This window comes from Actinia tenebrosa, unplaced genomic scaffold (assembly GCF_029948245.1).
Source record: "Actinia tenebrosa isolate PJP-AT-01 unplaced genomic scaffold, QUT_ActTen_1.0 PGA_scaffold1__47_contigs__length_23844297, whole genome shotgun sequence".
Taxonomy (NCBI): domain Eukaryota; kingdom Metazoa; phylum Cnidaria; class Anthozoa; order Actiniaria; family Actiniidae; genus Actinia; species Actinia tenebrosa.
This window is the reverse complement of record NW_028292578.1, coordinates 20987577-21007507: the sequence shown is the minus strand read 5'-3', so window position 1 is coordinate 21007507 and position 19931 is coordinate 20987577. Positions and strand designations below refer to the sequence as shown.

The 19931-nt window shown below is 37.7% G+C and overlaps 5 protein-coding genes and 1 non-coding gene across 6 annotated transcripts; 2 read left to right on the top strand and 4 right to left on the bottom strand.

The window, feature by feature from the left end:
• Positions 1–99: 99 nt before the first annotated feature.
• Positions 100–2656, bottom strand: LOC116288773 (uncharacterized). The gene is made up of 5 exons (XM_031695598.2): positions 2581–2656; positions 2113–2235; positions 1848–1980; positions 1236–1350; positions 100–447 (listed from the first exon to the last, which is right to left on the bottom strand). Exons 1-5 carry the CDS (start codon positions 2654–2656, stop codon positions 313–315), a joined length of 582 nt encoding a protein of 193 aa, XP_031551458.1. The 3' UTR covers positions 100–312.
• A 638-nt stretch (positions 2657–3294) lies between these two features.
• Positions 3295–7780, bottom strand: LOC116288802 (uncharacterized). Its single transcript, XR_016120181.1, has 4 exons — positions 7777–7780; positions 5755–7339; positions 4257–4316; positions 3295–3720 (listed from the first exon to the last, which is right to left on the bottom strand). It is a non-coding gene; the product is annotated as an uncharacterized LOC116288802 (transcript).
• A 1941-nt stretch (positions 7781–9721) lies between these two features.
• On the top strand, positions 9722–13104 carry LOC116288830 (N-acetylglucosaminyl-phosphatidylinositol de-N-acetylase). The gene is made up of 6 exons (XM_031695675.2): positions 9722–9973; positions 10993–11092; positions 11292–11376; positions 11484–11677; positions 11947–11989; positions 12622–13104. The coding sequence occupies exons 1-6, from the start codon at positions 9742–9744 to the stop codon at positions 12745–12747; spliced, it is 780 nt and encodes a 259-aa protein (XP_031551535.2). The 5' UTR covers positions 9722–9741; the 3' UTR covers positions 12748–13104.
• Positions 13100–14388, bottom strand: LOC116288831 (uncharacterized). The gene is made up of 2 exons (XM_031695676.2): positions 14161–14388; positions 13100–13267 (listed from the first exon to the last, which is right to left on the bottom strand). Exons 1-2 carry the CDS (start codon positions 14384–14386, stop codon positions 13131–13133), a joined length of 363 nt encoding a protein of 120 aa, XP_031551536.1. The 5' UTR covers positions 14387–14388; the 3' UTR covers positions 13100–13130.
• A 253-nt stretch (positions 14389–14641) lies between these two features.
• On the top strand, positions 14642–17673 carry LOC116288765 (pseudouridylate synthase RPUSD4, mitochondrial). The gene is made up of 7 exons (XM_031695589.2): positions 14642–14733; positions 14901–14945; positions 15289–15388; positions 15462–15491; positions 15938–16127; positions 16350–16544; positions 17297–17673. The coding sequence occupies exons 1-7, from the start codon at positions 14646–14648 to the stop codon at positions 17615–17617; spliced, it is 969 nt and encodes a 322-aa protein (XP_031551449.1). The 5' UTR covers positions 14642–14645; the 3' UTR covers positions 17618–17673.
• Positions 17222–19652, bottom strand: LOC116288766 (meiotic nuclear division protein 1 homolog). Its single transcript, XM_031695590.2, has 6 exons — positions 19561–19652; positions 19403–19468; positions 19087–19144; positions 18521–18636; positions 18305–18412; positions 17222–18077 (listed from the first exon to the last, which is right to left on the bottom strand). The coding sequence occupies exons 1-6, from the start codon at positions 19561–19563 to the stop codon at positions 17808–17810; spliced, it is 621 nt and encodes a 206-aa protein (XP_031551450.1). The 5' UTR covers positions 19564–19652; the 3' UTR covers positions 17222–17807.
• Positions 19653–19931: the final 279 nt, after the last annotated feature.

The window sequence follows — 19931 nt, the reverse complement described above, 5'->3', positions numbered from 1 at the left end:
GATTCGATTTAGTACTGTTTCGCAGTGAATGCACTCTAGTATTTTTGGGAAATATTCCCATCATTTTTTATTGAGGTTTTATCGATTGGCAATAAATAAACTTGAACTCTGTATGTCTCTAGCGGAATACAAGTTTGAATAAGCCAAATATTCACAATGAAATAAATCATCAAATAATGCAGATCTTTTCAGAGCATTTTTATTTGCAGCCACATCAATCTTCACGCAAGTACATGTTTACAAAGTAGTCCAGAATGAGTTGATTTAGTACGCTTATTTTTCAGTATTCTTGCTTTTTCCCGGATAAAATAACTAAAAAAGACCAGTTTGCATTTGTTCAGTTACGCTAAGTTGTCTGACTCTTTGGATGTTATCCGTTCCTCTTCTGCATAGACTCCCCAGTTTACCAAACTCATCTTCGGTTTCGCTTCTTAACTTATGAATCAGCTGAAAAAGAAATCTTTCATTTTATTGAACCCTGAAACAACCTCTGGGCTGATCTAAGTTAGGGCATGGCTAACTTACAGATCAAACCCTGAAACAACCTCTGGGCTGATCTAAGTTAGGGCATGGCTAACTCACAGATGGAACCCTGAAACAACCTCTGGGCTGATCTAAGTCAGGGCATGGCTAACTCACATATCGAACCCTGAAACAACCTCTGGGTTAATCTAAGTCAGGGAATCATAAATGTTTCCAGATCAAGAAGTTTCTCCTGACCACACTTGATGCGCGCTTCCACAATTATAACTTCTCTTGTCCTTTCAAATTGATTTTTTAATCGATTTAACCAGGAACATACTTCCAGAGATCGAGTGCTGAAACGTCGTATGGCAGCGCGAAGCATTTACGGCTACGCCGGAGATTTCGACCCCGACACCGCTATCCGGAGAATTACAGCCTGATCAGGAAGCTCGGCCGAAGCCTAAGGAAGAGGTTAGTCGTCCCCTAGACCGTAGATGATTAACCCCTTGCTATGACCAGCATACTCGAAATTTTAATTGTGATGCTGATGGCTTTGAACGCATACTCACTTCTTTCCATGTGGGTTGCATTTTGATACTAGATTTTACCACAATTATCTCGAGGTCGTTTTTTGTCACGCGGTTTTTAGCGCAGTCGTAGTTTTTTTTCGTTCGACAAACCGATTCTACTAAATAAATAGAAGTGTGGTCAGGGGAAAAGAGAGGTAATAAGAAATAACACTTGAAAACTGCTAAAATGTTTTGACTTACCCCTAGGAACTCCTCGAAGTCGATAGCTCCTGATCCATCCACGTCTATTTGTTGAAAGTATTCCTCCCTTATTTTTTCATCAGAGTTGTCTCCTAAATCGTCGAGGACCTGCATGCTACGAAACGAAGAAACCCGCTAAGATATCATACACGAAGAGATGCGACTGGACTTGCGCACTCTCCGATCATGAGCAGCGCGGACGGAAACACACCGCCCTGATAACTGTATGATATAATCGATAGATTCTCACATTTTTGCACTCACATTCATACAAATGCATGCACCCCGTAATGCCGATAATCAGTCTTTATAATAATAAAAACCGCGTACGTATAACCAAATCTGATACAACCAACGCGAACTGGGGAATTACACGGCTGAAATGTTTATTTCTATTTCTGGAAATTTCTATTTTTAAACCCTGACGTGACCCCAATCTCGTACCCAGAGCTTTTATTTCTTACTGCGCATGCTCATCAAAATTTCGTCGAGCATGCGCAGTAAAGACTCTAGGTACGAGATTGCCCTTACTCTAAAAGAGTTTGAATGCGGGGACTACCTAGTCCTATCGTCCAGGGTCAGAGCAGCTAGTAAGAATCTAGAGGTACTTACAGTTCATTAAAATCAATAATCCCATCCTGGTTGATGTCAAAAGTTTGGAATTGAAGTCTCAAATCTAAAATGTCTGACATGTCAAATTTGGGAAACTCTTCGGCCAACGTTTGGAAGTCTTTTTCACCCATTTCTGGAAAATGATATAAATGATTTGAAATTCGATTGAATCAGTGATTTTTTCTCGCGCATTGATTAGTCTGGTGTATGCATTTCTGAGTGACGACCTCGCTTGTTTACGAAACTAATAAGAGCATTGACCTACCTTGGAACTTTCTTCTATTCAAAGCCATTTTCTTTCTTTCTTCGATTAGTTTGCTCCAATATTGAGCTTGAATTCTCTTAAATTCTGTGTCATCGAGTTCGCGAATATTCTTCCTTCGGTGACCTGTTAGTCATAATGTCATGAGTTGTTCCGTCATTAGTTTGAATGGCAGAACAAAACCATGTCAAAAACTAATAGAGTATGCTCGAATACGAAGCGCGTACTATTTTCCCGCCATTTTCCAATATCTACGCCGACTTTCACTAGACTGATCTTTTCCAGGGAAATTCTGCGGGCGCGTTTTCGAACTCACGTGGACGCTGACACATCCTATCTATCGCGGGAATAACTGGACATCGCCTTCCCGCTATTTCCCATATAGTATCGTAAATTTTCGTGCTTATTAGTGAAGAAATCAAGAATAAAAGTAGCGGTATTCAAACGTGGACTACTGAAATCCATACATACCTGTTGCTTCGAAGAGATATATTGGATTAAACAATATAGGACTTGTCGATATTGGATAACTTGGGGCACATCCCATGACGCATTGTCGCAGGAATTATTTTTCTACCATCTCTTTTACTTCCCGCAGATTACATAATTTACTTAATGCGAAAATTTCTCTAGTGATGAACGAAGCGCGCGCCCAAAATTAGATAATTTATGCACATTGCATTCTGACGTCATTAATTAAAGCTTTTAAGTTGTGAAGTGAAGAGAGAAAAGTTGTAAACGATTTTTGATTCTACCTGAAACAGTCTAAAATTTTGGGCAACAAATGCGGTCATTAAGAAAAAGTACAGAATTTACAGAACTGGCACGAGCGTTTTCGTAAATTTGCGAAACGTTATCAAAAGTATCGATACCGGCTTTGTCTGAAACAAACAATTGATAAACAATTTCTTTATTTTCAATTACCTCGAAATAAATAACGGTAGAAACTTTAACAAATGTTGAAACAATAATATAAACAAAGCTAGTAAAAGCGAATAAGAACATTTGCGCGTCTGCGGACAGAGCTATATTATACTCTAAACAAGCTTAAAAACCGAACGCAAAAGGCTTAAATAGATGTTTTTAGTTAGTGAAGCTATTAGGTTTATGGCAGACGTAGTTTGACAACATATGACTGCATTTTCAGCTTATGTCTTTTGCAAAATTTGTCTGATAATTTGATGCCAAGTTCTAACATGTTGGACACGTCAGTTATATTAGAATCTCTGTATATCCAACGAGTGTTTTCAGTCCTCTGATATGGAAACAATTAACTTGGGCATAATATTTCCATTGTAGGCCAAGTGTCATTCCCTCGAAAATATGATTCTTCGTTTGAGTCACAACCATTTTGCATACATCCTCAGAAACATTACCAGTGAATAAGAAAATAATACCCAAGGGAATGACACGTGATCTGAAATGGTAAATTGATTCGGTCTACATGTGGATGTTTGAACGATAGTCGCTCAAAATACGGTCAATACTAAATCGCATTTTTTCCAGATCGTTGATAGTTTGTTCAGATGGTGGATGGTCTCGCTGTAGCTTCTCAATAATTGTTAGATTTGCCTGGATGTTGGTGACTGCATCGTCATATGCTACATCAATCTGAAATTGAATAAAATGCATTGAAAAACGAACCCTTTTTATCTAACTCACACCTTCACCACTAGACACCAACACCACCACCACCACTAGACACCAACACCACCACCACCACTAGACACTAACACCACCACCACCACTAGACACCAACACCACCACCACCACTAGACACCAACACCACCACCACCACCACCACTAGACACCAACACCACCACCACCACTAGACACCAACACCACCACCACCAGACACCACCAACACCACCACCACTAGACACCAACACCTCCACCACCACCACCACTAGACACCAACACCACCACCACCACCACCACTAGACACCAACACCACCACCACCACTAGACACCAACACCACCACCACCACTAGACACCAACACCACCACCACCACTAGACACCAACACCACCACCACCACCACCACCACTAGACACCACCAACACCACCACCACCACCACCAACAACAACAACAACAACAACAACACCATTTCCCACCCCATAAACAACAATACCAATGTCTGCCGTACCTGAAAATTGCTGTCACCATGTGCTCCCATCTCGTCTGGTCGGATTCTCTTTGGTTCCAACTGAAATAATGTCATAACATCATTACATGTATGCGTGAATCAGTATGCACAATAGCCAATATCTTGGGACCCATGAGTACGGTGGCCCACAAGTCTCACGGCAAAACAAAAACTCACGGCAAAACAAACTAAACTCACGGCAAAACAAACTAAACTCACGGCAAAACAAACTAAACTCACGGCAAAAGGCAATAAATTCACGGCAAAATAAACTTAATTCACGGCAGAATAAAGAAAGCCACGGCAAAATAAACTAAACTCACGGCAGAATAAAGAAAGCCACGGCAGAATCAGAGGAGGGTGATTAAGTCACGTGAAGCATTGTGGGTTAAAAGTTTCATTATGCTTCATTTGCATTTGATCGTCGTTGTGTGAACATCTCCTGGCGAGAAAGTATTATGAATGTCAAATCTGTCTCACCGGTTTGGTATGAATTTTCTTGCAGTTGGGGATTTCCTATATCTACACTGTGTATACTTTCAATTAACTAGTTGGGGGTCACATTAGCTTCACTGCAACCCTCGCGAACGAAGGATGGTTTTGTTTCCTGACTGCCAAAACATCCGAGAACTAAATGAGGAAAGGTGGCCTTTGACCATAAGAGCTGTTACTTGCGCGCCTCAAAATGGTGCTAAGTGGTGGATATTTCATGTGATAACTTTATTCAAACGCGATTGATTGAGCTAGAACATCGAGCATCCAAACAACCGATCGGCTTGAAATCACATACCCGGCGATGACAAACCTTGAACCGATTTTTCTCTTCAAAAATATCTCCTAAAACCATTCATTTCATTACATACATTCATTTTTAATTATTTCTTGTCAAGCTTAGGTTCTTATAATTGAAACTTTTTGTTTTGGAATAATCATAAAGCGTTCTTATTGTTTCAGGGTCAATATTGGAGTCTAAAGTCTTTTAAAGGTTATGATAAATTGATAAACTTTGCATTGTAAATTTATGAGTATTTAACCAGACGCCATTTGTATTTACAACATCAAAACCGCTGACAAATTGCTCGCGGTAAAAAAATCAACAGGGAACACAACACGTCATTGCCCACCACAACCTTTATTGTATTCTGCCGTGGCTTTCTTTGTTCTGCCGTGGCTTTCTTTATTCTGCCGTGAGTTTAGTTTATTCTGCCGTGGCTTTCTTTATTCTGCCGTGAATTAAGTTTATTTTGCCGTGAATTTATTGCCTTTTGCCGTGAGTTTAGTTTGTTTTGCCGTGAGTTTAATTTGTTTTGCCGTGAGTTTTTGTTTTGCCGTGAGACTTGTGGGCCACCGTACATGAGAAATCTTGGGACCCATAAGAAATCTTGGGACCCAAAACATTTGGGAAACCAAAGACCCAAATAAAAAGGAAACCATAGCTTTATCCCTGAATTCATAAATGCCTTTAGACCACAAGAGAACAACTAAGTTACAAAACTACCTGCTTGCGACTTGAGCGCGAGGACAACTTGGATGTCTCAGGCTTAAGATGTAAAGATGGCGCGCCATTCGAACGATCCTCAATATAGTCCTCGTGTTTGGGAACTGAATCTGCTGACTTGAGATAAGAAAGAAACCTCTCACGTGACTCGTATGCTGATTGGCCATTACTTTTGCCTTTCTGCTTCATTGGTTCAGTGTCGGTGAGCCTGGAAGGGTATTTCTTTGAGCCCGTGACGTCGTGTCTTGATAGCAAAATGGCATCACCAGCGTTGATAGCATTTATAATTTCATCCATTTCCCATTGTCGTGATACACAAAGTACATTATGTGTTTTCATTGATTTGAATTGTTCATTCATTTTTGGGTTGTTGTCTTGTACTTGCTGAACAGCTTTCAGTGACAACGAGGGCTTGGAATCTCTGTCTCTTAATGAAGCGTCCTCTTCTGATGCATTTGTCAGGGGGGTCACTCTACTGCGTAGTACAGGGGGATACAACAGAGGCATGTTACCCCCTGTGTAACTAATCGTCGGCACACTATTAATGCAACTTTTTTCATCAGCTCCATTGAAGTGCATACCAGACGCGGCCACAACCTGCTTGGTGCCATAATCTGTGTTGTTTACTGACACTGTAGGACGAATTTGTAAAGGTCTTGACTCACTGCCCAACGGTCGAAGTTCTCTTTGAATCCCATTTAGAGAAGAGGAAACTCCATTACCAACTCTGGATGACAGAGTATTAGGGTCAGGAGGGGTAAACACGTAGGGAGGAGTGTAGCGAAGGCAGTGGTTGGTGTACATGAACGACAACTTGCCATCGATAGCAATATCCTTCATCAGCCGTCCAAGGGTGTTTTTCCCAGTCGCTTGTGGAGTATACCACACGCCAGTCTCCTTATAATGACGATTTGGAGTTTGAAAAAACCCTTCTATACACTCAGGGGTTTCTCTTCTGGATGAAGAGTTTGAGGGCAGTCACTGGACATAGTGGGTTACCAGGAATTCCATAAATCTTTTTCTTTGGTCTGGATAACTTCTTGTCAGCCCCAATACTGTCTCGTTTCGGATCGTAGTAAACATATAGAAGGCTCGGAATTCTCATCTCGATCAAAATACAGCATACTAGGTTTCAACAGATGCAAAGCAAGCCGTGATGTTATCCCAAAGTTAATCCCTAGTATCATGAATACATATCTGTGGAGTGCTTTAGGGCTGGTAATGCCGATAACTCCCTTGTCAAAGAGTTGTCGAATGTCTTCACAAGTCAACGCTCTTGCATTATCTTTGCTCTCTCTGCTACCAGTGGCATCTTCTCCGAGCTGAATCAATTCTTTTTGGCGATCTGATATGACCTTGTTTGCGTCTTTAAACTGCTTATCTCGTGTGATACTGATAGAGCGGTTGATTGATTGGCTGTTCAGGTGCTGGTTGATGGCAAAACGGAAGATTTTTAGTGAGCCTGGTTTCCATTGATGTCCGTCTTTTCGTTTACCATCCCTATAGAATTTCTTCAGCCATGAGCTCAACTCCTCTGCACTGCAGTACTCGAAGTCTGTCGGCAGTCCCTCTGATTTTAACCAATCTAAAAATCACAGTGAGAAATATTTAAAGCTTAAAAGTAAATATATCTTATTAATTGGACATCTTAGGGTGCAGTACGGGTGAATATTTTTTTCGAGTCCAGGGCGAGGCAAAATTACGTAGAGACGAGAAAAAGTACCTACTCGTACTGTACTCTAAAATGTCTAATTAGTGTAAAACTCTATACTTATATGTGATTGTAATCGGTCTATATTGGCGGCTCTTTACCAATTAAACTTATAGGAGAACTGTGACACTTGGTTTTATTTTCAAACCACTACCCCTTAGTTCTGAATATTAAAAATATTCGGTATTTCCCAATTTGAAATCGTGGCTGACCACTAGCTACTAAAGCGCCACATTGAACTGTACTTAGTACGCAAAACCCTTTTCATATATTCACAGTTATACCAAGAGAAAATTTTTTCTTGTTCATACCCATATTGTTCAATGGGAAATGTTATAATATTTGCATATTTAAATTACAGTATATGAGAGTGATTTAATAGTTCGGTTTGAGACGGATTGACGATGTATATCTATTCTGATATGACTGTAAGTATATGTAAACCCGCCAAACTGTTTGATGCGTTTGCGCTGAGAAGAGCTAGCGCGTATTTGCAAATATGCAGTGTTTTCATTTATTGGCAATATAATACATATATAAATTTCGGTTGGTCTTTCTAAGTTAAAAATACCACTTTCCACTACCGAAATAAAAAACGGCATGAATTGCTCATAAATCAATATTTTATCCAGTGATATTATTGATGTTTTAGCCCAAAAAAATATAATATAGTCAGCAACTTTTGCTTGCGCGTTTTGCAAACGACCGTTTCATTCACGGAGCAGAACAAGTAGAAGCTTTTATTCTGCTGTACCAGTTCAAGATGCTTCTTAAATGGACTTAGTGTCAGGAGTTATTTAAAACACGTTAAAGAACCACCCGCTACCCCAGTCGGTTACGATATTATAACCTGCAATTAAAACGAAAACTATTGGTGGTTTAACGTATCGTAACTCGTGGTAAAATATATTCAGCTCATAAACAAATGCAAATTTTCATCTATATCAGACAAAAAATCCGGTTTTTACGAAAGTATGTCCACCATATTCAATATCCCAAACGAAATTATACTAACTTTCTTTGAAGTCATCGTTAATGATATAATTTAAAACGATTTTAACTGGGCAATCAGTGATATATGTGAATAGGGACCTGTTAAGGTAGCATTTAAAGAAAAGTACTGAGTTAACCTCATTAATAATTTTGTGAATGATCACACTATTGAGTTTAAAATGCTATTCATTTATACTCTTTTTCTTGTAATAAGCAAAAAGAATCGTTTCGCTATAAATAATCAGAATAGCTGGTCGTATAATAGAATTTGAGGATTGAATATTAAAATATATGTTAAAGATAGTCGCTTCTTAATGTAATTTTTACTTGAAGTATATATGTGTTGGCGAGTATGGCACACCAAATCAAATGCTAGCGTGTGGGAAAAACCAAAAAGAGCCAACTCCTTGCGAAACCTAAAAAGTTTTTTTACCGGTCTATATGAAGCTAATAAAGTTATTTTTATGATTATATCAGTACTGTGTATTATCATTACTGATATGAGCTGGCTGTTCAATAACGGAAGCAGCGTTACTGTTTAATAATATAAAACGTATGACAATAATGGAGGTTAATGAATCTGACGACAGCCAGTCAAAAAGAGGGGTTTTGAAATCCATAATTACAAAAGTAAACTAACTAAATCAGCGTAGTTAAGAAAACGCTAATGTTATATAAGATATAGACTAAAGTTTTGCTTGAATAAGAGGTACCATACCTTTGAAGACACGAACATGGGACTTGATAGGTTTTTAGTGTCTTGGCGTTAGCAGTACTCGGCTCCGTCGAGTTTGGTCTTGACGAAGTTTCTTGCGGACTTTCCTCACAATCACTCATTTTCTCCTACCTCATCAATAGCCATATCCTGTAAGAAGTCCTCAGACTTATCCAGCATTTCCATTGCCGTGCTGGAGTTCAGTCTTGGGATTTTTTCATTCAGCTTCAAAGACTTAGCCGCATTTTGATCTCTCTCTCTATACAATAAGACCTCTCGATCCACCTGAGGATCTCTGGACTCAAAACCGTCAGGACTTATTCTCGAGATGCCAGAAGGAAGAAATACGACTGGAATTTGACTCGACATCACTTAAGCAGTGATTCTCACGATATCACGTCCTTTTTGATCAAAAAAGATATTTATCTTATTTTGTAACGTGACTGGACTTGTACTGTGCACTCTTAATCACTGAAAAAAAAATTTTTTTTCAAAAAAACGTGATTAGTCACCAGGCTCTCTCGACCTCCAAAACCTTGACTTAGCAACCAGGCAATTCGAATTCAAAATGGTGGACAATTTAATGTTTTGGTTTGTAATTCTCTCATTTACGGCTTCATGCCCCTTTATAATTGCTTTATTTTATTACCAGTACTGGAGGAATGAGGATAAGAAGGAGTTCGATGGAAAAAATGTGCTAATTTTGACTGCGCATCCAGATGACGAGTGCATGTTCTTTGCCCCCAGTATTTTGCAGCTTGCACGTTGTGCACAAGTTTATTTGTTATGCATTTCTACAGGTAAATAGGAAAAATTAAAAAAAGGCGAAGAATATTTGAAGATGTCAGGGAAGTTAAATTATTCCCAGCAGTTCCCTTAGGGATACTTTACAGTAAAAACACTAAAAGCGTGCAACACGTTGCACTATTTATCACTAATTAGACAATAAAAAAACAATAGAATTAGAATAATTTGGCACTATTTAGTACTATTTAGGTTGCAGGCTCTTAGTATCTGTACTCTTAATTGCACCAGCAACCTACGCTTCTTCCCAGCCAGGACCACACCCTTGGTGATGCTTTATATCAAGCAAGGTGTAAAAGACAAACTCTATTGTATAAGCCAGAAGGGTGTAACATTATGATGTGATCACCCATTTTCCCTCTCTTAGATATAAGGAAATGCATGTATAATTTGGGAGGGGTGGAGAGGGATATTTTGTCGAGGCTAGTGGGAGGTAACCCCTATAGGAAATCTTACCTAAACCCTATGAGTATATATCAAGTATAAGTATTTATCTATATGGCCTAAAGGAAAGATAAAACTAGCTATACTATAAAACAACCTCTAAACTGATCAAAGTCAGGGCAGGGGTATTACTGCAATTTTTATAGACAAGTGAACTCTGAGTCTCTGAGTTGCACACTGAAATTTGGCTTTTTTGCTGCCGCCAAGTCAAAAATATGAAAGGTAACAATTGATTAGGTTTGATTGACGACAGTGAAAAATCAAATTTCAGCGTGCAACTCGGAGACACAGAGTTCACATGTTTTTGAAATGCAGTAACTCACATATCAAATTGTAATTTAGTATATTAGGTTTTGCTAAAGCACAACCAGGAATTAAACTTACCATACTCACCTGTGATGATGAGTCCAGGAATTGAACCAGAGACCCCATAGGTTAAAGCTCAGTGTACTACCTCTTCACCTACTATTGATTCCCCATATTTAAAAGCCAGTCATGTTAGTTTATTAGCCAATGACTTGATGTTACCATTGGTGATTTGGTTGAAGTCTTGATTCAATTATTATCCCAGGAAATTATTATAATCTTGGTGAAATAAGGAAAAAAGAGCTTCTGGCCAGCTGTGCTATTCTTGGAATACCTAAAAGCAACATAACAATACTGGATAATAAGTAAGTTTATTCAAGGATAAGGACAAGGGGAAAGGCAGGGGTAAGGAATTCTTAGTTTGTAGACCTTCTTCAACCCCTCCCCCCCCTACCCCAATCTCTTGCAATTTCCCTTGGGTACCATTATACCCAGAAAACTAGCTATCAATCAATGCATCAAATTTCCAGAGGTCTCAGTTAGCAAAGTGTTATTCAATTTTAGAGAATTACAAGATGGAGGGTCATGGGATACTCACCTAGTCAGGAAAGAGATAAAATCTCACTGCAGAAATCATAATATTGACACAGTAAGTATTTCTTCTTATTGGGTGACCCTTTGAAAATATATTAATGCAAATAAAAGCTCGTTTTTGGCTACTAAACTCGTAATGAAGGTTTTCTTTTCACACTTCAGGTTATAACCTTTGATGATTATGGTGTATCTGGTCATCCAAACCACATAGCACTTTATAATGCTGTTAATATATCAGAGGACAATACAGACGTGTACAGTGACTCCAAGACCATCCCAGTCTTTGTGCTTGAAAGCGTTTTCATATTTAGGAAGTATATTTTATTTTTTGACTTGGCAAATAGCTTGTCTGCAAGGTATGTGTAGACCCTAAAGACAAGTGTCTTATTTTGGATTAAGGGTTGATGAGGAACAGTAGAGGCCTATACCATATATCCATGAAATAGTACCAACTAAATAGTACTAAATAGTACAAAATAGCATAAATGAAGCAGTGTTGGAAATGAAAGAAATAGATGTGTTTAGTGCTATTTAGTTTTTGTCCTATTGCAGGGATATGTGGTTTGCAGTCTATTTGTATTTCTGAAAAAAGTATTTTAATGATTGGTTGACTTTCTTTTACCAGGTATGTCTTCTTATCTTCAGTAAAAGATTTCAAATTAGCTCAGGTATGTAGTTTTGTTTTTGTACAGTAGAGTGCATGCACTAAAACCATGAACATTAACTAGTACTAATTAGTACTATTTCATGCAGAATCCTTTGTTTTCTATTGTTTAATTATCACTATTTAGTGCTAAAAATTAGTATTTGTTTCACGGATTTAGTGTGAGCACTCTAAGAGTAGTTCAAGAATATATCTATAGCTCATCCACGGGAGACGATGTGGAATTTATTAAATATTTCATTTATTATCATTACTATATTAGTAATGTGAGAGGTTTAAAGTCAAAGGTAGTGGGTATAGCCATTTTCTAGCTCACTACAGTGATATTCCTATTAAACAGATCTCTCATTGAGCAGACGCCATTAATTAATCCTGGAATTTTCTTCCTCTATGAAATGAATCTCTATTCAGCTGCCACCTCTTGTTACGCGGACACCAGACAAAACTCTGAAGGTGTACACTTAATAGAGGAACAACTGTATTTGGAATCAGCAAAGCAAAATTAACAAGTGCCAGCTATTATATATCAAACAATACTTGACAAATCAATACCTAATTGACTCTGAATTTATTGAAAATGTTTCAGTACTTTTATCACCAGTTAATTATATTTTCATCATTATTTTCTTTAAACAGAGAGCCATGGCTGCCCATGAAAGTCAGTTTGTGTGGTTTCGTCAACTTTACATCAAATTCTCTCGATACATGACTATCAACACATTAGAAAGACATAAAAATTTAACATATGACTTAAAGGAATAAACTATGTTGAAAGCTCATTTACCAGCAATAAAGATTCCATAGCAGCCATGTTGTAATGAAAAACAAATGAGGTTTTATTTTGAAAAATCAAATCTCTCTTTATGTGAAAGCATTTACAGTAGTTATTGTTTCAGAGCTATGACATGGCTTCCTTAAGACTCCTCTATACATGAATGGAGGGTTGCTCTAGAAGCTGACCAAGCAAAGACCAATAAATCTTTCCCAAAATTTGTTCCAGTGAAAATATAGGAAACAATAATTTATTCAAGTCAAAGTTGGACGAATACTCCAAATTATATAACTAGTAAATTGTAAGGATACCAAACCAAGAGAATAAAAATATTGACCAATCTTAAATGTAAAATCTTTAATGGCCAAAGGTGTCACCACTTCATCATCTTGTTAGATTTCTTGAAATGTCTCTTTTTGCCCAGACGTTTTAATAACTGTTTCTTATCTACTTTTTTGCTGCTTTTAGTATTATTTTGTTGTGTTTTATCTTGGTCCATTTCAACGTCACCTGAAAAGTTTCCAAAATGGTAATAAAATTAGCAAAAATCATACGCTATGCATATGTATAATCTAAACCATCAAACCATTTGAGGGAAGCACAGGTGGCGTGCTCTGCTAATGCTTAGCCCCTCACCAATGTGACCCAGGTTTGAGCCCTGGAGGGCTCAGTGTTGTACGCAAGTCAAGTTGTTTATTGGTTCTCTTGTGCTTTGCAGGTTTTTTCTCTGGGTTCTACTCTCTCCACAAAAATGAACTTCTAAATTTTAATTTGATCTATTGGCTGCTTTATCATTTGGGTTGCAAAAGTTGTTAGACATTGAGCCATCCACCCAGGAGTGGTAAACATAATATAATCATGACATTATGCAGATGCATTGGGTGTACTGCAGTGGCAGTAAATAAAGATATTTATTATTATTATTATTATTTGTGTGGCGGAGTGTGTGCGTTAAATAGGCTGTCTCACTGCTGTGTAGTCCATCCCTGAGGACACAGGTTCCATTCACGGCTGAGCCACGTGAGCTGAGTTTGTTTGATGTGTTGTTCTCTCCTTGCTACAAGGGTTTTTCTCCGGGTTCTCTGGATTTTTCTCGCTCCGTAAAAATCAACAAATGAGTTGCGTGTTGTAAATAATGAATTTAGTTGTAGTGTGTGGAGCAAACCTTACAAAAGAGTCCTTTACAGGGAGTGATGGTCGTAATATATATATTATACAGATTATATAATATATACAATGTTGGAGTGTGAGTTTTAAAACATAAACTAATAGTATAAACACTCATTTCTATCCTTATTGCAAACTAGGCGCAATATAGTGCACAAATAATCGAATCCGCCCTTTAAAAAACATCTTGAAACAGTCTTCTCTATATATACACAGTAAATACTCAGAACACTCACTTGTTTTTTCTGTTGGTTCGACTTCCACGTGCTCAACAGTGTTTTGATGATCTTTTATATCGTTTTGTGAATCCTTCTCTTCAAGCGCAAGAGTCATAGCTTCTCCTTTTCCTGCTTCATTGACTCCTAGAGTTTCAAGTAACCTCTGCGTTTCTTTAACCTTGAACTTTTCTCTCCTTTCTCGGCGCATTTTTCGCTTTCTTTTTGATCGAAGACTTTTCGCCATCTTGAAATTTTGCAACTGAGTATTACCACAGGGAGCCCAATTTAAATAAAAAATTATAAATTAAAATATACTTTTGATTGAAAATATCAAGCTTACTAGTGAGTCTTAAAATAATTGCTAAATTATATGAGCCAACGAAAGGGTATTATTTTTCGGATTATTTTCGTCCAACAATTTTCTAGAGCTTATATTTTTAAATAAAAAATTGGGTTCCCTGTGATATTACACAGGAAGCCCAGTAAGATAATTTATTTTCAAGATGGCGGCTGGAGCAAGAACCGCAAAGCGTGTTCTAAATACTATTATAGATGCTCAGTATTTGGCTGATAATATTTTATTCATCAATAGTGAGTATAAGGGGTTCGATAGTTTATTGTCGAGAATTGCAAAAAAAAAAAAATGCGATTGAACAAGCTGAAGATTTTCCAAAATCTGACTATCGGGTTTTGGAGTTTAATAGTTTGAAGAACAATTTCTAGAGATAAGATCAGAAATTACTTTTTTTGTGTTACAGGAGACCTAGTGGCATTAAACAAACCTTATGGGATCGCTGTGCATGGTGAGTTATCACTCCTGATGTTGCTGACCACATGTCATTCTCTTGAGTATCATTTCTTTGTTTAACAGTCATGTGCATAAGATACATGAATATGGATACAGAGGAAACAATGAATTGTCTATAGATGAAAGGGTCTTCAGAGGTTTTGCATTATCACGTGCTGGCAGCCATGTCAGATAGCAGTGACAAATTACAATTGTTTTACATGAGAAAGAATTCAATTCCCAAGAGCAAAGGGATTTTATTGTTCAGCCTTCTAACCACAGACAGCCCAACCTGAATTATGGGTGTGGGCACACGATGGTGCAAAATTTATATTACTTGAATGCTGTCTATTTTGCAGATGGTCCAGGGATACCTAAAAGTATTTCCAACTTTCTTGACGAATTTGCAACTATAAAAGATCTGGGCCGTAAACCTGAGCTTGCTCACCGACTTGACAAGTGAGTCATTTTTCATCTTTAATGGTTGCATAATAAAAAAATATACTCAACTTTGATATTAAAATATTCCCAGGGACTGCACAGGAGTTCTGCTTTTAACTAGGTAAGAATATATTCAGTCATTTGCCTTCTCTCTTCCACTCTTCCTCTTTCCTTTTCAAATTAATCTTTATCTGTTTACTTGTGTGTTCAGTCCTACTTGCTCTCTTTCATTTCCATCTAACACATTGACATTTCATTGTCATCTCAATTTTGTCTCTTCCATTCTTCAATCTATTCCTTTTTCATTTTCCATTCTGTACGAAACTGCTCATTTACCCCTGTTAAGGCCGGTTTAGATGGTAAGATTTTCGCCTACAACTATCGTATACAACATGCTCATACCATCCTACAACTCAAGTCGTAGCGCGTCAATCAAACCTACAACTCACTTACGACAGACGCGAGCGTATTGTATATGATAGTTGTAGGAGAAAATTGTATCGTCTAAATTGGCCTTTATGGAACCTTGATCCTCAATATTTCTTATATTTACATTTCTTTCTCCAGAAATAGTCAAACGGCAAAAAGAGTAGCCGAAATGTTTCACAGGAAAAAAGTGATTAAAAAATACTGGGCAATCACAATTGGGGTGCCCAAGTATGAAGAAGGCAAGATTAGTATACCCGTTGGATATGGTAAAGTTGGTCCCTGGAGTCGTATAGTTCTGAGGAGGGATCTTGTTGGAAAATCCTTGCATGTATGTACTTCATGAAGATTATCATACTGTGCCACTATTTTATTGTTGTGCTGATCAAGGCATAGCATAATGTGGAAATTCATAGTGTCTGTCACGCAATGTTTTCCTCACTGCCGATCAATTGAATCCTGAGTAAAGAAACATGGGAGCCATATTCTAACGATTCATTTGACAGTAGTCTGCCACCGATTAACCAATTGATACTAAATTTCCTTCTTTCAGGAGATCAATCAAGCAGGATTCAATGATGCCATAACTAAATTCAAAGTTCTGGACACAAATCAGAAGACTTGTTCATTATTAGAAATTGATCCTGTTACTGGTCATAAACAGCAGATAAGGGTACACATGGCAGACGGTTTAAGATGTCCTATTCTTGGAGATCACAAGTTTTCCTCTGAGCAGCCACAACCTCAGGTAGGTAAAGGGGTATCTAATATAAACCAAGGTAGCTAAAACTGTAATAGGGTACACGTGGCAGATGGCGAGACTCTCACCACCCGGTTAGCTCAGTTGGTAAAAGCATTTCTCTGTTGTGCGGGAGGTGGTGGTTCATTACTCAGCTGGACCAACACTTAGGGTTTAAAAAAAATTTGGAGCTTTCTTTGTAATTACATCTGTAAATGGTTAGACCTTAAAGTCTTCTCAGACAAGGACTTAAAACCGTAGGCTCTGTCTCTCAACCCTTCCTAATCTGCAGTAAAATGGGGAATATAAAAGAACCTGTTGAATTATTCAAGTAAGAGAAGGGTATTGTTTCCTGGTTCAATAGCAATTTGGAGTCATAACACTATGTAATGTGATAACAATTCACTTATGATTGTAAGCTGCACAGTTGCTAAGAGTGCCTTAATATGCAGCCGGTAAAGTCCTCCACTAGTCATTTAATGTAAAGCGCATTGAAACAACTGTGAAATGCACTATAAAAGAACCTCCTATTATATGAGTAAGTGCATTTGATCAAAACTGGACCTAAAGCAATAAAATTTGTGTACTGTAAATACAAATTTTAGTTATGGCACTGACTGTTAGAGCATTGCAAACCTATTAAACATTAGCCTTTGGCTAAAGATGCTCATCAATGATTACCCAGCTTGAGATAAAACATTTTTATTTATAGTAATTTTCTTACTGACACTGATAAATTCTTTAACGTTATGTTGTTCTAGGTTCTACCATTACGGCTTCTCCAGCTTCTTCAAATCCGAGGTGTAAGAAGCACCAACGATAAAGAAAAGGGAGGCATAATCAGACCATGGCAACGAGGAATGATACCTCTGCACCTACACGCCAGAGAGCTTACTCTACCTGGGCTTAATTCAGGAAAGGACCTGGTAATAACAGCTCCTGCTCCACAGTTCTTTGAGGACAATTTAAACAAACTTAACTTGCATCCGAGAAGAAGTTCCATGTCACAGACCAGGGAAGAAGCAGAATACTACAGGTTACGGAGATTAGGAAAGTCTACAAAAACGTTTATAGGGTTTTAAAGCTACTTAAAATTGTTAAGAAAATTAGTTCATCACAAATAAAAGAACTAACATGATTGGATGCCTTTGTTTGTCTAATGTTAACAGTTATTTACCTAATTATCGTGTTGTTTTCATGTTCTCCTGACATTATTTGAGTGGCAGATGATTTTAATAAGCAACAATTGCCTTTCTGAAGTACAAAAAGAACCTATAAATCAACATAATCAAAATCTTCAGGGATCCCAAACACCTTATCTATTTCTTTCTCTTCAATACTGAACTTTGACTTGCACCAGTATTTGACAGAGAATATGTTATCTGTCCATCTTGAGACTGCTTCTTTTGCCATGTTGGTTTCATTCTTTAGCCCCTCAAGAACTTCTGGATCACACTCTTTGTATCTCTGTAGGTCTTGTTCCATTTCTCGGCATTCCTTTTCCTTTTCAGCCAATGTCTGAAGCAACTTGTCTCTTTCATCCTTGAAGTATGAAGTAAACAAATCAATATTGTGACCTTGGGCATAGTATTTTCCCATTTCAGACCACATGTCATTCCCTAGAGTATCATTTCTTTGCTTAACAATTGCGCATGAGATGATACATGAATATGGATACTCATTTTAACTTTTTATAGCTTATATGACCCTTGGCCTTAATAAGCAACCCAAGATTAAAGCCAAGAAATTCTCTGTTAACAAAAGCTTACTGTGTCTTTTCTCTCCATGCTGGCTTGTTTTATTTTCTTCTCAGCACTTGCAACTTTTTGTTCATAATCAGCAATAGCTACAGTAAGATCTTCAATTTTTCGTTTTCTCTGTTGAAAGAAACAAGAGTTAGGCCCATTTCAGGATTTTTAATCCACACAGCAAATTTATATAAAAAATGGCAGAGAACATGAATATAAGTAGACTAGAAAACATACTGTATGCATGGCTTTGCTTGGGTAAGACCAAAAGTAAACTGATGTTCCAATTTTCTCTGTGTCCACAAGATTGTCATCAACCAAGCTCTGAAGCACTTCTTTTACAGACATTGAGGCTGATGATTGGAAACATTAAAAGACTTATTCCTCTGCCAAAGTATTAGATAAATTGTAGTGTCATTGTTCTAACTGGTGGAGAATTCCACATTTTGTACTGCATTTTTCTCTCATCCCAAGAATTTTCTCTTGACAGTTGTCAGTTTTGAAAAGACCCCCTGGATTTCCATTTTCTCCAGTGTCTATTTCTTTAGTAACACTAACCACACACTCCGCCCCTCCCAGTGGCAGATCCAGGGGTGGTTCCATACGTAGGTTCTATGGAACCCCAGTTTGTGCGAAATCTTGTGAAGACATGTTCTTTATGCTCAGTAGCATGAAATTGCAACCCTCTTTGTGAAGCTGATTGCACCAGCTTTTTCTGTGGCAGCAATTTTGGAAACCCTTTTTTAAAATCCTGGCTCTGCCATTGCCCCCCTCCCCCTAAATAAAAAATGATTTTCAATTACTTATTCCTTTTTCTTTGGGGGCTATTTTTTCTAGTTCCTTGAGTTGGAAAAAGTCTTTCTGTTGAAAACAAAGAAAAAGGAATTAACGTTTTTATAGACCACAACATGTTTTGAGAGGCGCATTGGGAAGATTGGGTTTGGCTTAGAAGATTATTTACATATTTCCCATATGCCTCTTTTTTTCTATTTTCTTATGAATAATTTAACAGTATTATTAGGACCACCTGTAAATTATCAGTCTGGTAACGGTGTACCCTGTCCAATAAAGTTGTTATTATCATTCTAATGATTGTACCCTATCTTTCAACAAACTCACCTTCTCGAAAAACAGCTGTTGTAGTCTTTGTCTTTTTTCCTCGAAACTCAAGCCTCTCTTCTTCGACTGAAACGTTTGAAAAGTCGCAAAAATGTCTTATAAAGGGGATTCAAAAGAATAGTATTGCTAAAATTAATAAAGTTTAATTGAATCCTCACCATTTTCTGGTCCGTTTGCCTATGTAAAGAAGCAAAAAAAGGGTTAAGAAGTAATTTTTTTCCAAGTTTTGTTTTTGTGTTTTGTATTTTGAAAAATTTGGCGCGAAACTAAGCAGCCTGGCAATGACGTATTTTAAGCCTGGGGAGAGTATCAGACACAGGAAACCCATGATTGCCCCTCTTAAATAAGACTGTAAAACCTCAGAATTATATTTACTTGAAAATATAGTGTAAGGGGTGAATATAGCTACCAGTCAAAGTCACACGGTCAGAACATCGCAAAGAAAACTTTCTTTTGGGATGTTTTGACAGGCGTGTGATTCAAAACAAATATTGGGCTTCCTGTGGCGTCCAGATATTGAGTCTTCGTG